Source organism: Phyllostomus hastatus, unplaced genomic scaffold (assembly GCF_019186645.2).
Source record: "Phyllostomus hastatus isolate PE091 unplaced genomic scaffold, TTU_PhHast_1.1 phas_contig_477, whole genome shotgun sequence".
Classification (NCBI taxonomy): Eukaryota; Metazoa; Chordata; class Mammalia; order Chiroptera; family Phyllostomidae; genus Phyllostomus; species Phyllostomus hastatus.
Window position 1 is genome coordinate 4,657,429 of NW_025333889.1, and position 18,312 is coordinate 4,675,740.

At 50.7% G+C, this 18,312-nt stretch overlaps 1 protein-coding gene across 4 annotated transcripts in view; it reads right to left on the reverse strand.

The window, feature by feature from the left end:
* DIS3L2 (DIS3 like 3'-5' exoribonuclease 2) overlaps positions 1-18,312 on the reverse strand; it is a 269,396-nt gene that overhangs the window by 59,487 nt on the left and 191,597 nt on the right. For all 4 annotated transcript variants that reach the window (XM_045845838.1, XM_045845836.1, XM_045845839.1 and 1 more), the window contains 2 exons: positions 14,227-14,334; positions 1,848-2,081 (listed from right to left, as the gene is read on the reverse strand). In XM_045845838.1, coding sequence (XP_045701794.1) covers positions 1,848-2,081; positions 14,227-14,334 — 342 coding nt within the window. The remainder of the gene's footprint in view (positions 1-1,847; positions 2,082-14,226; positions 14,335-18,312) is intronic.

The window sequence follows — 18,312 nt, forward strand, 5'->3', positions numbered from 1 at the left end:
AGGATTTTTGAAGACTCGTCTTCATCGTCTTTCCAAACCATTCCTTTTTCACGGAAACAGCGGCTTGCGTTTGTACGCTCTCACTCGACCAGCTCACCTAACATTTGACAGAGCTGCACCGGGCATGCGCAGCATGCCGTGGCGCTGGCCGCCGTGTCCTGCAGAAGGAGCGGGGGCCCGGGCTGAGAGGACCAGAGGGTGTCCGGGCAACATGTGTAGGGAGGCAGGCGCAGAGGCTCGTCTGGAACCTGGGGAGGGAGGGCAGGGTGGGGAGAGTCTGGCATCACCAGCACCCAGTTAGCAGTTCAAACCGCAAGAGGTGAAGGACTCCGTCCAGGAGGGAGTGCAGGTGGAGGATAAAAGGGGGCGAGCGAGGCCCCAAGGAATGCCGACTCTCCGAGGGCGAGCGGAGGAAGAGCTTCCTGCAGGGGACCAGCAGACCTTGCTGGCTGGCGATGAATGAAGGGAAGCAGAGCACCAGGAAGCGGAGAGCTTCAAAGGGCCAAATGCAGGACCGAAGCCTGGAAGCGAGAGCTGAGGAGCATCCTTGGACTTGACCACCAGGCAGCCACGGGTGAGTGAGAGTTTGAGTGTTCATGCCCCCCGGAATGATCTCACCGAAGGAGGGAAAGGCTCTGTCGTCTCGCATGGCTTTAGCCCCTCTCCCACCAGACTGGTCGCCTTCAGGAGCCACTCCGCCTGCTGGCCCCCCGCTGGCATCCTTGTGCGGAGAGGCCTGCTCGGGCTGCCTGGCCCAGGCCAGGGGAGGGGCCGCAGGCGGACTCCAGGCTCTCCCGAGCCCAGGCAGGACAGATCAGCCCTCACCTGAGAGCTGCTACCTGACTCCCAGGCCCGAGGCAGCAGCTACTTGCAGTGCGTGCCGAGAAGCATTTGTGCAAGTTTATCGCTGAAGTCAGGATGACATGAAATCCTCAACTAGAAGCCTTCAAAGCGAGGCCTTTGAGCCCTCCCCAGGCGGAAGGGCTCAGAGAAAGAATCCTCGGTGAGGCCGCACTCTGCCTCTGGCAGACAGCTCCGCCGGTGAAGCCTGCGGCCCCGCTCCTTCTGTCCAACACCCGGCGTCCCCCACGCCAGACGGTGACCAGGAGGGAGAGCGAGTGCCCCGGGATTTGCGTGAGAGATGTAATAAATGAGAAGAAAAACTGCATGATCTGGAACACAGGCTCTGCTCTGTATGTCCTGACAAGTAACGAGGACAGAACTCCTGGATCTTAACAGTCACCGACTGTCGGACGGGGCGGCTCAGCCAGGTCCCAGCGCGGCTGCCCGCGCCCCAGGGGGCGTGACTGGGACGCTCAGGAGCGTCAGTGCCATTGCGGGCCACCGCTTCCTTCCACAGCCACCGTCCCACAGTCTCCCCGCTTCCTTGCTTCTTGAGCTAGTGACCTCGGATTTGCAAACATATAACTCTTGTGAGAAAACAAGAGATATAACAAGAAATATTTTTTCTTTAAGCCTCACAATTAGATACGGTCAACTCCTTCCTCAGATGTGATGTAGAAACCGAGGCCAGGACCAGACGCTGGACACGGCCTTACTGGGTTAGGCCAGCCAGGGTTTGGGGTCTCAGAGCCACAAGGCAGACACTGCCCTTCTGCCTGGGCTCACAGTGCCAGGCCTCCTGTGCCTGGGGAGCCAGGAGGGTGGGAGGGAGTCAGGTCCTGCCTGCCTCAGCGGACACTGTCTCAGGGCAGTGGCTGGGGAAGGGAGATGGAGGGACGGGCCGAGAGTGCCACGCCGCACCCCACGCACGCCGCACCCCACGCACGCTGGCTTCGGGCACAAGCCGGCCCGTTGTCTGCACTGAGAAAGGGGAAGGCACTGACCTGATCCAGACGCAGCGCGCCGTCCAGAAACCGCTGCTTGCGTAACTCCTTTGCGATTCTGTGGAGATTCAAGACCGCCTGGTGCACCTCCTCACTGCTGTGCTCCGGGGAGATGGGGGGCAGCTCCTCCTCCGGGATTCTCTGAGTCGGGCTCTCAATCATGCTCTGCGCATGCTCGTAGCTCAGTTTGGTGCAGGAGCGGATGACGGTCCGGCCAAACCATTCACTAAGGATCTGCAGAGGGACAGACGGCGAGGTTCTGCTCACATGCAACCCTTCACCCACACACCACCCTGCACGGACTCTCTGCTCAGAACGCTGTCAGCTTCCGGCTGGGCACCAAGACCGAGCTGACGGGGAAGCTGCCGCCAGCAGGGAGCTCAGACTCTATCAGACGTGGACTTAACAGGCACGGAGGTCTACGGGGGGGCTACCGGAGGTCTCCGAGCACGAGACTTGAGGGGAAGGGCCTGCGGAGGCTTTGTCATTAGCCTGGGTGCGAGGTCATCAGTGCCAAAGCCGGACAGGGAGGAAGGGCTAGAGGCCCACGACGTGACGGGTGGGGAATCCGTGGGCTTGGTGACGGGCCCGACGTCGGGTGAGGGAAGAGCTGGGGCCACAGACAGAAACCAAGACCAGAGTGGGGGCAGAAGGGGAGAGTCGGCCCCAGCTTGTTCTCTTGGGGGCGTTTATGCGGACACAAGGGCCCAGATCAGGGTTTCTCAGCCTCAGCACGGCTGGCTGATTCATTGCTGGGGGCTGTCATGTGCGTTGCGAAATGCTTAGCAGTGCCCTTGAACTCTTGCCCGTTAGGTGCCAGTGGGCCCTTGCCCCAGCCCCCTGAGTTGACAACCCAGACCACCCCCGGACACCGCTGGCGCGCCCTGGGGCAGCTCGGCCCGGCTTCTCACCAACTGGGCTCCAGCCACCCGAGGAGCGGTGCTCACTGGGGGGCGGGATCACCACTGATTTCTACCTTATCCTTTCCACTTGTCTGTGTTTTCTACAAGGAGCATTTATTACTTTTAAAACAAAAAAAGGTGGACGAGAAAGCTCTGGAGAGCCGTCAAGAACCTCTCAGCCCTGGGACCGTGGCTTCCTGCAGCAGAACCCAGGCTGCTTTGTTTGAACACAGCCCGGTGATTTTGGGAATGACTCCGACACAAGGACTAAAAAGAATTCTTAGGCCAGGAGTGCTAGCCTGAAACCGCCCTATGGGGCGGGCGCAGAGAAGGATGCCCCCCACGGCCCCACGGAGCAGGGCAGCAGGGCCAGGGTCCTGGAAGAAAGGCCAGGAGTGGGGTTCCTGGGGACGGCCTCCCTTACAGCAGGGGAGGAAGGCCTTTCTGGAAGGAACACCTCATTAATTTCCAATTTGGAAACTGCATTCCCATCAACACCCGTCCATAACCAGGGCCAGTGGCCCAAGACAAAAGGACAAAGAGTTTTTCATGGAAAAAGGGGAAAAGCCAGGAGGCGTTTCATAAACAAAGCCCTTCTGACAGATCGCGTCCTTCCTCTCCCCTTCGCTGAGTCACAGGGCCCGGGCCCCCCACCTTCTGCGGCGGCAGGACCCCGCGCGCACTGCGGGCACTGCTGTCTGGAGTGTCCGTCAGACGGTGCGCGGTGCCCACGCCTGCTGGGGGCACACAGCTGGGGATGCCTGGGCAGAAGGGAGCGAGTGACCTCGGCCTCGTGACCTACGAGGGACAGCGTGCCGCCCTGTCCCCTGCCCGAGCCGCCTGTCACAGTCCCCCTGCACCTCTGGGAGGGCCACTGTCGTCCCAGAGTGTAATGGTACTTTCATCACGTTTTAGCTGAAGGTCGAACAACAGAGATAGGTGGCGAAGTAAAGAAAACGAACTGTGCCTCGTACGTCAACCTTCTACATATTACAGATACCAAGTTGTGCGGGTACACAGCCTTTGGAACCATTCAATTCCATTTAAATATACTTTAAAACGTATCTTCTTAAAAAATGTCAGTGCCTCATTAAAAAAAAAACTCTGATTCAAAAAACTGCTCATGGGGTGAATTTGTAATTTTAAGTTAAGTGGATGCAAAATTACTTCTACAGCAGCTCTGGGTTTCCGTATATGAAACACTTATTTCAATAAACTGAATCAGGAGGAAACATTTTCCTGACTGGAAGAGAACCAGTTTGGGGTGGCCAGGGCTGCGCTCCAAAAATTTGTTACTCTTTCCTCATCTTTAATATCTCCTTTCCTATTCACCTTCCCACGCAGCCTACGACAAACTCCAATGTGTCTCGTCTGCTTATTTAAAAAAAAAAAGCAACAGGAAAAATATCTCAGAATAATTCTTGTTGGGAACCGCCCTGCCTGGTATCAGAAGCTGTGACCCCCGCCAAGGCTAAGGCTGAGGGAATGACCTTGGACCGTAAGCCAGCAAGGAGACAAAAGCTTATCTCCCTGGCAGGAACACTGCTTCTGCCACTTCACCCTGCCTGGCCCCCAATGCTTGGTCAGTTAGCCAATGACGGGTAAGATTCCCTAAGGGGGGAACGACCTAAGACAGGCACGATCACGTGGGAGGCCCCCAAGGAAGGACTTTGAGGGGTACGACAAAAGGGGGTGATGGACCCTTGCCCCTCGGCTTTGACAAAAGCCTGAGTCCTCATTGTCTGCAAGAAAATCTCCTAATCTCTTGGCTGCCTTACTTCCCTTGCTACACCTAAGCCTGAAACAATGACAGGGTGGTGCAGCCCTGTGCTGGGAAGGGCGGGTTTCCCGGGTGATCAGGCCTAAGAAAGAATATGTAAAATCCTGTGAAACCTTCTTTGTTTAGAATGCTCTCAATCGACTGATAAGGGTCCAAGGAAGAAGTAAGTTTGTTCCTTAAAGCTTTACAGCTCTTTGACCCTGACTCAAAATAGGCCCTCAGACTTCCTTGTTACCTATTGTTTGATCCTTACTTCCTGGCAATGAGTAATGAGCTTTAGCTGAATTCTTATGTAAACGAACCCAATAAAAAGCCTGCTCAGGCGAGAGAATGAGGTGCTCTCCCTTAGGAGCGTTCTCCCCTGGCAAGGGTGGCCATGGTACTCCCCACGAGAGAGAGTGGCCGTTTCGTCCCTATTTTTTCCACAGGACCTGGTTGTCTCCATGTTTTTCTCGTGTTTCGATGAGCCATCCACAGCGTTCCTCGGTCACTGCTGGTCAGTGGCCATGACAATTCTTATTTTTCTCTTACTACAATGGTAATATGCATTCACTATAGAAACCTTAAATACAGGTGGGAAAAGGAGAAGCAAAAGAATCTCCCATAAATCCACCATCAGGAGATAACTACGTACTGTTTCTACCTTGATGCATATTTAATTCCCGTATCCTCAATGTCTTGTATTGAACAGAGCAGACATCCAATGACTACTCACTAAATGAATGGAGGAAGGACTAACAAGAGTTTCATGAAAGTGGCATTCTAGCTGGATCTCAAAGAATAGGGAGGATTCACACTGGCAGAGAGGAGGGGAAGACAGCCTAAGAAGAGGGAAAAGCATCTGCAAAGTCTTAGAGGTGTGACAGTTCCGCATTGGACCGAACAAACCCCTCGGCGGCCAGAGCAGGGGCTGACAGGGCTGGAGAATGGGCGGCAGACGGTCACGTCGTGGGGGAGGGGCTGGTGGAGGTCTCTGCATGCCCTGCTCTGTGGACTGGACTTTTGTGGGCAGCCACGGCCCACCATCAGGCTGTGGAAGGATGCTGAGTCACACTGTAGTAGTAGGACCAGGTTTGGCTTCTAGAAAGCCATCTACCACCACTGGGAAAGAGCGGAGAGGCCACAAACAGCTCCCCTCAGCCACCCTGGGGGAGGACGGCAAGGGCTTGAGTAGGACAGTGACCGTGGCGAGACAAGAGAGGGCTGACTGGGGACACCCCTCGAAAGCAGAGCTGTCGGCGCTCAGCACCGTGGGGATGTGGCAGAGGGTCAGCAGCCGCAGGCTGGGAGGCTCGGAGGGTGCCGCCGCCACAGACAGGTCTGGAGATGACAGGGCCGACGGCAGGCTGGACCAGCAGTGTGGCGCTGCGTGAAGAGGCGAAGGGTGAGGAAGGCAGAGGGGCCTCCCGACCCCCTGAAGTGGGGACTCCCGCAGGTCAAGCTGGCTGGCTTCCCTGGTCTCCAGGAACCGAAAGCCTCCCTGGGGAGCGGCGGGTTTTGAAGGAAGGAGGAGTAGAAGGCTAGAGCCGAGAATAAAGGCGGAAGCACCTACATGGGCAATAAATACATGGAGCCCTAAGCAGCACCCCGCAGGTGCAGCTGAAGACAGACGGCCTGAACTGGCGTGCGCCGGAGCGCCCTACAAGGTCAATGTTCAAAACGGGGGTGTGAGGCAGGGACAGGAAAGATCCTCCTAGAGCTCCAGGGAACGGGCAGAGACGGGGAGGGTGCTCTGAGGTGGCGGTCAGGAAAGGCTGACCGTGCCTGAGGCAGGTCATGGCAGCTGGGTGGGGAGCCGCTGCACTGTGGAGAGCTGGGTTATGCGATCAAAGCCCGTTTTTCCCGCAGCAAAGATGCTCTAGGAAGCGAGGAGAGACTCTAGCCCCAAGCAGACTCCGTAGTGCAAGCACTGCTAGCAGAGAAGGGGGAGAAAAGAACACGGGAAAAAATCCCATTGTGAAGACTTTGCAGATTTTTCTTTGAATGAGAGACCGCAGAGTTTTTTAAAAAGGAGAGACGAGGCCTAATTTCTGGTTTGGAAGGACCCTTCCGACCACCGAGTAGAGCGGAGTGGGGTGGAAGTAGGGGCCCGGAGAACTGGCAGTGAGCCCGGTGGTCCGGGCAGGGGCTGGCAGCTGGGACCCAGGGGCCAGGGCTGGTAGTGGTAAGGGCGGGCAGATTCCAGAGGTAGCTGCTGCCAGACTAAACTGAGGCTATTTCCCGGTGGATTAGATGCACGCAGTGAGGGAAAGACCAAGGTCAATAACGCCCCCGTGGATTCTGCCCGTGTCCATGGCTGACACGGGGCTGTCTCTGACGGAGGCTGAACCGGGCAACACCTGGGGTACAGGCCCGCACCCTCGCTGAGCAGACCGGCACGCGGCAGGGAGACGGCTGCAGAGGCAAGCCGGGACCGGCGACTGTAATGGTGAGCCACCTCCTTTCTTATTCCGACCTGAGACCTCAGACACTATGGTCCCAAGGTCTCGGGACTTGCTTATCAAGTCAGAGTCTTTGCTTCTGACCTCCTTCAAAGTGTCCGACTGGTGTTTTTACGACAGTGATGTCAAATACAGTGCCCCTGACGAGTGGGGCGCAGAGGTGCGGTTTCGCCGGGCAGGAGTACCACGTGCGACGGACGTGCGGGGGCTTTCAGGCCACTCCTCGAGCTCTGGACTCGCAGGGTTACAGGGGACTTCACGGTGCCAAGGCTGGATCTTGAAAAGCAGGGGATTTACTTGGGCTTGTTTTCCCTTGTGGCAATGTGCACTCACAGATATCTCGATCAGAGAACAATGCTCTCGCCCCTAATAGGTGAGAAAAATGCCAAAAACAGGCCCTTCAGAGTCTACTGACTTGAAAATCTGGGCGCTGGATTATTGGGAGCATGTATGACCAAGATTTCCTACTGGTGGTTTTCCAAAATCTCCAGGAGGGTAAAAGCACTTGGACTAGCCTTTCCCTAGCTGACCATGTCCGCCCCGGGGACTGAGACCTTCCTGCAGCCTGAGGGAAAACACCCAACTTTCTCCCCTCCGACTCCAGGTGAGACTGGGGCGGGCTCGCCTCGCCTGTCGCAGTGGTGCGGTGCCGCTGGCCCAGCTACGGCTCCTTGTAAGTCCAAGGCTTCCACCACGAGAAGCCGTCACTACATGCAGACCCAGCCTCGGGCTTCAGCCACCCTCTTCCTCACTCATTCCGGCTCCTCACTGGCCTGCTCTGGCTCCCCGGCCCTCCCATCTGTCCTGTCCCCTCAGTCCCATCTGTCCCCCCAGCCCCGTTTTCTGCATTCTGACTACAAGACACTCCTCTGTCACCACATGCCCCCACTAACCACGCGGGCCCGCCCCCATGTGCTCCCTCGGGCTGGTAGGGTGCGTGGCTGACCACAGTACGAGAAGTGTGGTTAGTGGCTCCACAACCGTTCCCAGTCCGAATGCCTGCACTTCCTCTCTGGCTCGGTCTGAGGGAGGCCCAGCATCCCCTCCTGGACCCTGCGCCCACTTCACACCTGCTCTGCAGCCCCTCCTGCCAGAGGGCTTGGCTACTAGCCGCCGCCTCCAACAGAAACCCTGAAGACCAGTCGGGTTTTCTGAGTGCCTCTTTCTAGTGCTTCTTTTATGACCCTCATATTTTAGAAGCTCGTTAGATCGGGCAGCTTTTTATTCCTCGGGTCTGACCCTGGCAGGCAGAATTCAGATTCAACGTTCTTTCTGTTGACTCAAGTTAGTTTTCTCCTATGGGCTTTTATTTCCTATTTAATTTTTTTTTTTTGCAAAAATAAGCACTTATAAAAATATAAAAGTAATACATGTTTTTAAAAAACAGTAGAAAACACAAAAAAGTAGAAAAAATTACTCATAGTCTTACTACCCAAACACAGCCACTACTGGCATCCTCTTTTATTTCCTTCTGGTCTTTTTCCATTCATTCTTTCCCCGAGCATGTTCCCACCCCCCCGGAGCATGGCTGCTGGCGCGCCGTCCTCACAATTCCGTCTTTGTGCTTCGGGTCGGGTTTGCCGCCTGACTCTCACAAAGGAACTTGTTATCACACGTGTAAAAAGCCAAATGTAATGCGTGTAACCTGTTTTGATTCCAATTCAGGCAAGTCAATTGGAGAAGACCCGAGAAATGTAATTATGGACTGAATCTGGATACGACACCACAGGGTCGGCATTACTGGTAGGTGTGCTGATGGCCTTGTGGTCACGTAAGAAAGTGTCTGAATTTTTTAGTCACGTACGTATGAGTGTAACGACACGATGTCCATGATTTGTTTTAAAGTACTTCAGCAAAGAAAAAATGTTGGTGGTAGCTGAATCTGGGTAAGAGATAGGGATGGTGGGGTTACTGTATGTCTGAAACTTACAAAACGGGAATTAAAAGACCGAAGTATCCCGCAGGTCACACAGTCCGGCAGCTTGAAAGGCTCGTTAAGGAGAACAGCAGGCCCCGCCCTCCCCGCAGGCGGCCACGCGCACACCTCTCTGAGCACACCAGGCTGTTTGGTGTCGCTTTCATCTTTGTACAGAGCCTGCTTGATTTCTACCTCTTGATTTTTCAGTTTTAGGCATTATTCACGAACCTTTCACTATAGGAGACGAGAATTTATTTTTCTTTCCACATACACTCTTCCCCTGATCAAACCCACAGAACTGTCCCGGGCTCTCATCCTCCCAATAAAGTTACATCATAAACTATCAGAGTTAACTACTATGGTTACATACATACTAGGTGTTATTTTCTTTCCTACCCAACTTTTGTTTTCACTGGAATTAATAACTGCCTTGTTTTAATTTGCTTGGTTTTTCTGGACACCCCAGACTCTCCACCAACTGTCTTAAACAGTGATTCTCCAAGTGTGGTCTGTGGGCTCCTGGGGGTCCCTAAGACCCTTGCAGGGACCTGTGAGGTGGAAACTCTTCTCGCGGCAGTACCAAGGCATTATCTGCCCCCTTCTGTGCGCTGGCCTTTACACTGATGGCACAGAAGCGCTGGTGGGGAAAGCTGCGGCTGCTTCGGCATGAATCAGCCCCTGGCCACGAAGGGTGCCAGGGGTCAGGGCACTTATCACCACCTCACACTCGCAGGGAGAACAAGCTAGGTCACTTAAGAATGTTTTTAATGAAGCAGGAAAAGTTATTAACTTTATTATGCCTCAACCCTCTAGGGCTTGTTTTTATCGCTTATGCTGAATGCCCGAGCATGATGACTATCTTGAGGAAAAGCACTTATGTAACTAACTGAGCTGCAAGCTGAACTGACTGCTCTTTTCCACCGGCTACCATTTCTACTCGAGGGAATGACCGACACACACGCTATGGTATCTGGCACTTCAGCGACAACAACTGCCACTATTTATGGCCAATGATAAAATGGGAACTTTCACAAAAGTTAGAATTTTGGAAACCTTGTATCTGACACACGACACACACATTTCCTGATGCTTAAAGACTTGTCTGAGATCAGTAGTGATATTAACAAATGTGCTTTTTCCATATCATATCATGAAATGTGGACACATTTAAAAGATCAGCAAAACAAGCCAATATTTTTAAATGCTCTAAATTTATAAATACATAATACAAAATCATGCATGGGTGAAAGATCCATTCAGAGTGTAAAAGAGACCAATAGATTTTAATGTAACCCAGTAAAAAATTCAACTGATGTTATATTAGTCTGCTAGGGCTGCCATAGCATACCACAGGCTGGGTGGTTGGAACACAGACATTTACTTCTCTCACTGCTGGAGGCCAGAAGTCCAGAGTCAAGGGGGCCGCTGATTTGGCTTCTCCCGAGGTCTCTCTCCCTGGCTTGCAGCTAGGTGGTCACCTTCTCCCAATGGCAGGGAGCAAGTAAGCTTCTTCTTATAAGGTTTCTTCTTACAAGGATACTAATCTGATCAGATCAGGGCTCCACCCTTATGACCCAATTAGCTTTAATTATCTACTCACAGGCCCTGCCTCCAAATACAGTCACACAGAGCATCAGGGCTTCAACACAGGAATCTGGGGCACAGATACGGTTTCAGATTCTAGGTTGGAATTAAGTTGTAAGAAACTACTGTCAAAAACCAGCGTAGTACGAAGATAAATGAATGTCCACAAGTATTTGAAAAAAGCTCTTAAAACACCCCTTCCTTTCCCACCGCCTGTCCGTCTGAAGCCAGATCTTCTTCACCTGCGTCAGCCAGAAGCGCTCACCCCCGCAGGCGCAGGCTGGATGGAGAAGCACGAGTGAGGACCCAGTTTAACGTCTTCTCCGAGACAGATGCGAGACTTACAACACTGCAAAGCAGCTTTTCTCCTCGTTTTGTTTTAGGACATAGTTGCTTTTCACAAAATGTTATTTATCTTAACATATAATGAATTGAACTTATTATTTTAGTTAAAGTAAGTAAATGGCCCTGGCTGGTGTGGCTCAGTGGACTAAGTGCCGGCCTGCGAACCAAAGGGTCGACGGTTGGGTTCCCAGTCCGGGCACATGCCTGGGTTGCGGGCCAGGTCCCCAGTAGGGGGCGCGTGGGAGGCAACCACACATTGACGTTTCTCTTCCTCTCTTTCTCCTTCCTTTCCCCCCCTCTAAATTTAAAAAATCTATGAAAAAATAAGTAAACGTTTACAATCGAATCAGTTCTGATTTCCAACAGCGTATGCAGTAGTAATCCACATGAAGCTCTCTGAGGGTCTCAATCGTTTTTTCAGTGCAGCAGGTCCCGAGACCAACAAGCCCGAGGACCGCAGGTCTCCATCATCTCCCAAGGAACTCGGCACGCAGGTGCTCCGACGATTTCATGTGCCCACAGGCTTCCCTCCTGGGGCCCTCGGACCGGCTCCCGCTGCGGCCGCTGCCTTCTGCGCTGTGCAGGGGCGGTGCCCTGGCCACCTTCCTCACCGTCACCGGGTCAGGTGTCAGCCAATTTCGGCCTGCGGGCCAGATCCAGCCCGCCACCTGTTTGCTAAGCAAGAGTAAACTGGGACAGAGCCACGCTCATTCGTCTAGGTGTCGTCTTCTTTCTGCTACAACAGCAGGGTTGAGTAGCTGCGACAGAGACTGAATAAATATAACGCTAAAAATATTAACTGTTTGATCCTCTATGGGAAAAGTTTGCTGACTTGTGATTCAGCCAATTTTTTTACTTCTTTCCTGAACCCCATGTCTTCCTCCTTCTTGATTTACTCCTTAATTTTGGTGAAGCACATCTTCTGGTAGCTTCTTGAGAAAGGGGGTATGAAAGGTACATTTTTTTGAGATCTTGCACATCTGAAAATGTCCTTTTCTACTCTCATGTTTTACTGATATTCAGCTGGGTACAGAATTTTAGCATAGACATCAGAGTCTTTCAGAATTAGAGAGTTTTGCCTCATTGTCATCTGGCTTCTAGAATTATGATAGAAAAGGTATTAAGTTAGTTTGAGTTCCAATCTACTGTATGTGACTTTTTCTTTAACCCTCAGAAGCCTATGGGGCCTTTTCTGTGTCCTTAGTGTCCTGAAATTTTATGACCATGTGGCTTGGGGATGATGTGTCTCCATCCGTGTTCCGGGGGGTGGGCTCTTTCAGTCTAGAAAGTCACCCCTCCAGTGGGGGCGGGGCATTTCCTTGAATTATTTCTTTCCCCTCTGTTGTTGTTGGGCTTTTTTTTTGCGGGGGGGGTGGTCTCTATTTTTGGAATATTTATCGAACAGATGCTGGGCATCTTGGACTGGTCCTATAATTTTCTTCTTCTCGTTCTGGGATAATTGTTCTACTTCATCTATCTCCACCAGGAGTTTGAATTTTCTTCATTTCTTCTATCTTGTTTTTAATTTCCAAGAGCTCTTTTTCTCTCACTGAATGTTCTTTTTTTTTTTTTTTAAAGTATTTAGATCTTGTGAGATAGATACTTTGTTTTAAAAACAACTTTCTGGGGACATAAACAATAGTTTCGCTTCCCTGCATAGTCTGTTTTGTTCTCCTTGCCTTTTTTGTTTTGGCTTCCCTGTACCACGCTAGAGGCTTTCCTCTTGGTTGTCTCTTCACAGGTGGAAGTGCAACGCTAAAAGACTGCTTTTTAGTGAAACCCTAAAAAGCTCGGCGAGTGCGAGCGAGGCTGCCTGTCTGTCAGCCTTACTGTGGGGAGGTCGGCTGGGCTGGGGGTTCGGAAACCCTGAGGTTACTACCGTCAGACCTGCTTCACGACTCGGACTCCTCGGGGGATTTCCCCACCTCCCGACTCGGGGTGCAGGCTTGGCTACCAGAATTCGGGGGTTGGCTGGGGAAAGAAAGTCGGGGCTCTTAACATGCAGGGTACCCGTGCTCACTGAGCCTCCGCTAAGGGACCGCCACCGATGAGTGTGTTTGGTGTCCCTTTACTTCAAGCAGCCTTTACTGTATCCCATCCAGAGGATACATTTCTGGTCGTCTTCTCAGTTATGGGAGGGACCATCTTTTAAACGAACTTTCAATCGGCCGAGTCAGCCTTCTCGTCACCTGACCCTCTCTCTCCCACTCCACAGGGCCGCCCGGGGCCCTCAGTCCCTGGGTTCCTTCAGGGCCCTGCTGGGCGCACGGGGCTGCCCCTTGGCTCTCAGAGCCGCTGGCCCGGGGCCCGGCCCTCTCAGAGCTGCTAAGTCAGTTACCACTCATCCATCTGCTTCCCGGCTTCCAACACATTGTTGCCGTTGTCTCCTCTCCCGTTCTCTCAGTCCTTGCGGGTTTCTGTCTTAAAAAAAAATCTCCTCACTGTTGTTTTAGTGAGGTTTTGGGAGGGAATGAAAGCAAATGTGGGTATTTGATCCTCCATCTTTATTTGGAACCTCTTTACAATTAAATATCCTTTTTTTTTTTTTAACTTTCATTTAACTTTACAGCGTAAACATTTCCCATGGTCTTACATGGTCTTTGTAAAAGCTGCCGGACATTCCACCGAGTCGGAACCGTGGCTTGCTCAGTCACTCCCCTAGTTTGAGTGTTCAGAGTTGTTTCTGTTGCGGGGAGGGAGCTGGTGTATCCTCAAGGCGTCTTGGATTCATTTGTCCCACTCACTCCCTCTCCTTAGGGACTGCTTGCTGACCTTCCTCGCCGCTCTGTTCATCACCTTGGCCTCGACCGTGGCACTGCCTCGTGCGGGCCTAATGCACCTTAAACCACCCACCAGGTCACCTGCACAGTGACGCGGCACTCATCTTTCCAAATGTCCCCTTTCTCATGACACTTCAGGGGAACCCCAACATCTACAATTCACTTGTGATTGACACTGGTGTGAGGCTCCCCCTAGTTCGACTCTCCCCGCCCCCGCCCTCCCCCACCCCCCCTCGAGACCCCTTCCCTGAATGTCCTCCTGCAGGCAGCACCTGCTGTCCTCACTGCGGCTCAGGCTGCTCCTCTCGCCACTGCCAACCCACATGCGCCCTCACTCACACACCCTCTCTGCTGCACTAAGCCTCCCCATGTGGCCTTGCTGACACAGTAGCTTCCTTCCCCTAATAGGCAAGAAACAAGGGACTCATTTCTGAAAGCTTAGGGTCGGTCTTGCCTTTCAAATGGACTAACCACTTTTCAGAGGCAGAAGCTCTTACATGCCTGTCTCTATGGCAGCTGCCCCCGTCCCGCCCTCACGTACCACCATGGGATTCAGCCCAGCACCAGGCACACAGTGGGGGCTCGACAGGGACTCAATGAGTGGAACGGATGCAACTGTAAGTCGTTACCTTGCCGTCCGAGGTCAGCGTCCAGATCACGGAGAAGGTCAGTTTGTCGGTCATGGGGTTGAGGCTGCACAGCTCCTCACACAGCATTCTGGGGAGCATGGGCACTACCTGCGAACAGAGAACAGGCCCGTGAGCACCGCTCGGCAACCCGCAGGACTCTACACAGGCTTTGCAGCATCACGGGCAGCAGAGCTCTGGTGAGCGGCTTGCGCATCCAGGGCGCTGAAGGTGGAGGCAGCTCTTTTCCCCGAAGACTCGCTCAGAAAGACTCACTCTTTTCCATGAGCCTCTATAAACAAATGGGAATGTGAAATGAAAGGTATGAAGAATTGAAAACACGGAAAAAATACTTTAGATCAGTGCAAAACTACTGCATTTTACTATAATACTAAAACTGAAGCTCTAGACTCAGCAATGAATTGTACTTGAGGATAGGACTATTCCAGCTGAACTATATACTTAAAAACCCAAGGTCTTACATTTAAGTCATTAATTCATTTTGAGCTAATTTTTATGCATGGTGTTAAGTCAGGGGTCCACCTTCATTTTTGTTGCATGAGGCTGCTCAATTTCCCCAACTTTTACTGAAAGAAACTATCTTTTCTCCATTGTATGTCCTTCGCACCCTTGTCAAAGATCAGTTGAAAATATATAAATATATGGGTTTATATCTGGGCAGTCCATTCTGTTTCATTTGTCTATGTGTTCATTTATGCTAGTGCCATACCATTTTGATTGTTACAGCTTTTTAAAATATTGTAAACTCAGAAATGTGATACCTCTAGCTTTGTTCCTCTTTCTCAAGACTGCTTTGGCTCTTCAGGGTCTTTTGTAGTTCCAAACGATTTTTAGGATAGTTTATCTTTATTTTTGTGAAAAATTTGACTGGAATTTTGATAGGGATTATACTGAATTTGTAGATCACTTTGGATTGTATGGACATTTTAACAATATTAATTCTTCCAACCCAAGAATGGGCCATCTTTCCATGTATTTGTGTCTTTGTCAATGTCTTTCATCAATGGCTTATAGTTTTCATTGTACAGGTCTTTCACCTCCTTAAATTTATTCTTAAGTATTTCATTGTTTTTAATGCTATTGTAAGTGGAATTGCTTGCTTTATTTCTACATCACCTCAGGTCTGTTATGATGGCTATTATCAAAAAGGCAAGAGATAACAAATGTTGGTAAAGATGTGGAGGAAAAAAACCCCTTGTACATTGTTGGTTAGGAATATAAGTTGGTATAGCTACTGTGGAAAACAGTATGGAGCTTCCTTTTTTTAAAAAAAGATTTTATTTATTTATTTTTAGAGAGGGAAGGGAGGGGGAGAGAGAGAGAGAGAGAGAGAGAGAGAGAGAGAGAGAGAAACATCAATGTGCGGTTGCTGGGGGTTATGGCCTGCAACCCAGGCACGTACCCTGGCTGGGAATCGAACCTGGGACACTTTGGTTCCCAGTCCGCGCTCAATCCACTGAGCTATGTCAGCCAGGGCGTTGGAGCCTCCTTTAAAAATGAAAAATAGAATTACTATATGATCCAGCAATCCCACTTCCGGGTATGTCTCTGAAGGAAGAAGAGTCAGTATCTCGGACGGCATCTGCACGCCCACGTTCATTACAGTGTTATTCACAGTGGCCAGACATGGGGACAGTGTAAGCGTCCGCTGATGAATGGGTTAAAAAAATGAGATATACACATGTATGTGTGCATGTGTGTATCTCGGATGAATGGCTAAAGAATGTGAGCTGCATGCATGCACACACACACACACACACACACACACAGAGGAATGCTCTTCAGCCATAAAAAGGCGGAAATCCTGCCATTTGTGACAACACAGATGAACCTGGAGGGCATTATGCTAAGTGAAATAAGCCAGACAGAGAAACACAAGTACTATATGGCATCATGTATATGTTAAATCTAAAAAGAGCCTATTCCATAGAAACAGAAACAGAGAGTAGAATGGTGGTTGCTGCCAGGGGCTGGGTGGCCGGATGGGGAGACAGGAATAGAGAGATGTAGGTCAAAGGGCATACACTTTCAGCTATCAGATGAATACATGCTGAGGATCTAAGGTACAGCATGGTGACTACAATTAATAACAAGATAAAGCATACTTGAAATTTGCTGAGAACTTATCTTACCACACACAAGGAGTTAATGACATGAGGTGATGGATGTGTTAATTATCTTGATCTTGGCAATCAGTTCACAATGCATATGTGTAGTAGACTGCTCTGTGTGGCGTGGGCCCAGCTCCCACTTGGAGATGCACAGGACCCACGCCCACAGATAGGTTGTCTGGTGGGGAATCAGGCCTTCAATATACTTAGGCCGCTATGAGTCTTGCTTTTTGCTAAAACTCCCTCACCCTGATTTGAGGACATTAACTGCAAGGCAACTTCCTAAAATCCATGCTAAACCTTCCAAGGATGAGTGTAACTGGTCCAACCCCTTTTGCTTTTTTATTTGCAAATATCCGTCTTCTGTGATGTGATTAGCAGCATCCTCTCCTTTGTTTTCTGTATAAGGTAACCACCTAAAGCGAGTCTGTGCATAGTTAATGAGGACCTTCTTGTAACGAGCCCAGTAAGACAATAAAAGCTCATTGGAGCGAGGGCTGAGGCTTTTGCTCCCCTTGAGAGAACAGCCATGCTGTCCCTTTTCCTCCACCAGCTTCGGGAATCCGTGTGAATGTCTCACTTCATCCATAATGACGGGGACCCCACCAGCCAGGGTCGGCATCATATATGTATATGAAATCATCTCATTGTACAGTTTAAATATATACAATTATATTTGTCAATGATTGTTCAATAAAGCTGGGGGAAAATATCTAAGGGCTGAGTATAAACTCGTGACAAGAGTAAAACTGCTGAACCGATACTTCGGAAACTGAAAATAACACAACTGCCCAAATCACGCGTTGGAACATGAACACATAGTCCAGTGAGGTATCCCTGCAGGGTTCGGAAGTCCAGGTTCCCTAGGTGAACACTGTGGTCAACTAGGCACTCGTTTTGCAGTGTTTTGAGCCTAAATCATTTCTTCCCTTTACTGATCTTTCTATCCCATAATGAACTGATTCAGTGGTGTACCCTCTTTAATTAAAAAAAAAAAATTCTCCTCAATTTACTTTCAAAGGATGACTTATAGCCATCCCAGAATGTTACGTGCCCGGGTCTCCTGAAGATGCTTCAAACTCTCCCTCCTTCCTTCGAATGCATCCCTCCTCCCAGTCTTCTGGGCTAACGGCATCACCACCCGCTGCCCCCAAACTAAAACCCGCGCACCGAGAGCATTCACTCAGCGCACCGCAGACCTGCTGGATCTGCAGCGAAGCGCAGGCACCGCGCTGCTCCGGTGACACAGCTGAGGAGTGATGGGTAGGAGGGGCAGCAACGCACCAGCTGAACAGAGGTGGCCAGTTAAGCTTCTGTATCCGCAACAGCAAATACACCCCGGTGGTTTCTTATTTTGTGTGAAGTGTTTGGACCCGTACCACTTCAGTACAGTATATAAGCTTCGGTATGGAAAAGTGAGTTCTAGCACTCACAGCCTACAGCAGTGACAAATAATTAAGAACTAACCATATGGCATTACTTGGCATTATTCTAAAGGATGCCGTATCTTTTTAATACCTACGTAAAATCTAATGCCCAAGTGAAAATGTCTGGTAACAGCTTTTGTAAGGTTATAACCACTTTTGAATTTTTTTCCTCATCATTGCTTTTCCACCGTGTGTCCAGATAATACTGTATTTTCTTTAACATATTTAATATTAAAATGTGATCTAAATACACACAACATGTAACATTTCCTTGCATGTATCAAGCATTATACAAAGTAATACATTTTTACCTGTATAAACATACTGAACAAAATGGAGCAAGCTTCAGTACCATTTTGTGTCATGACTGAATTGTAAAGGCTTACATAATTCCAGCCCTTGGACTTGCTGAAGCCGTGACCCCTCCGTGTGACTGTATTTGGGGGTGAGGTCTTCAGGAGGTAACCAGGGTTAAACGAGGTCATAAGGGGGGGCCCCTGATCCGATAGAAAGAGATAACTCCCTCCCTG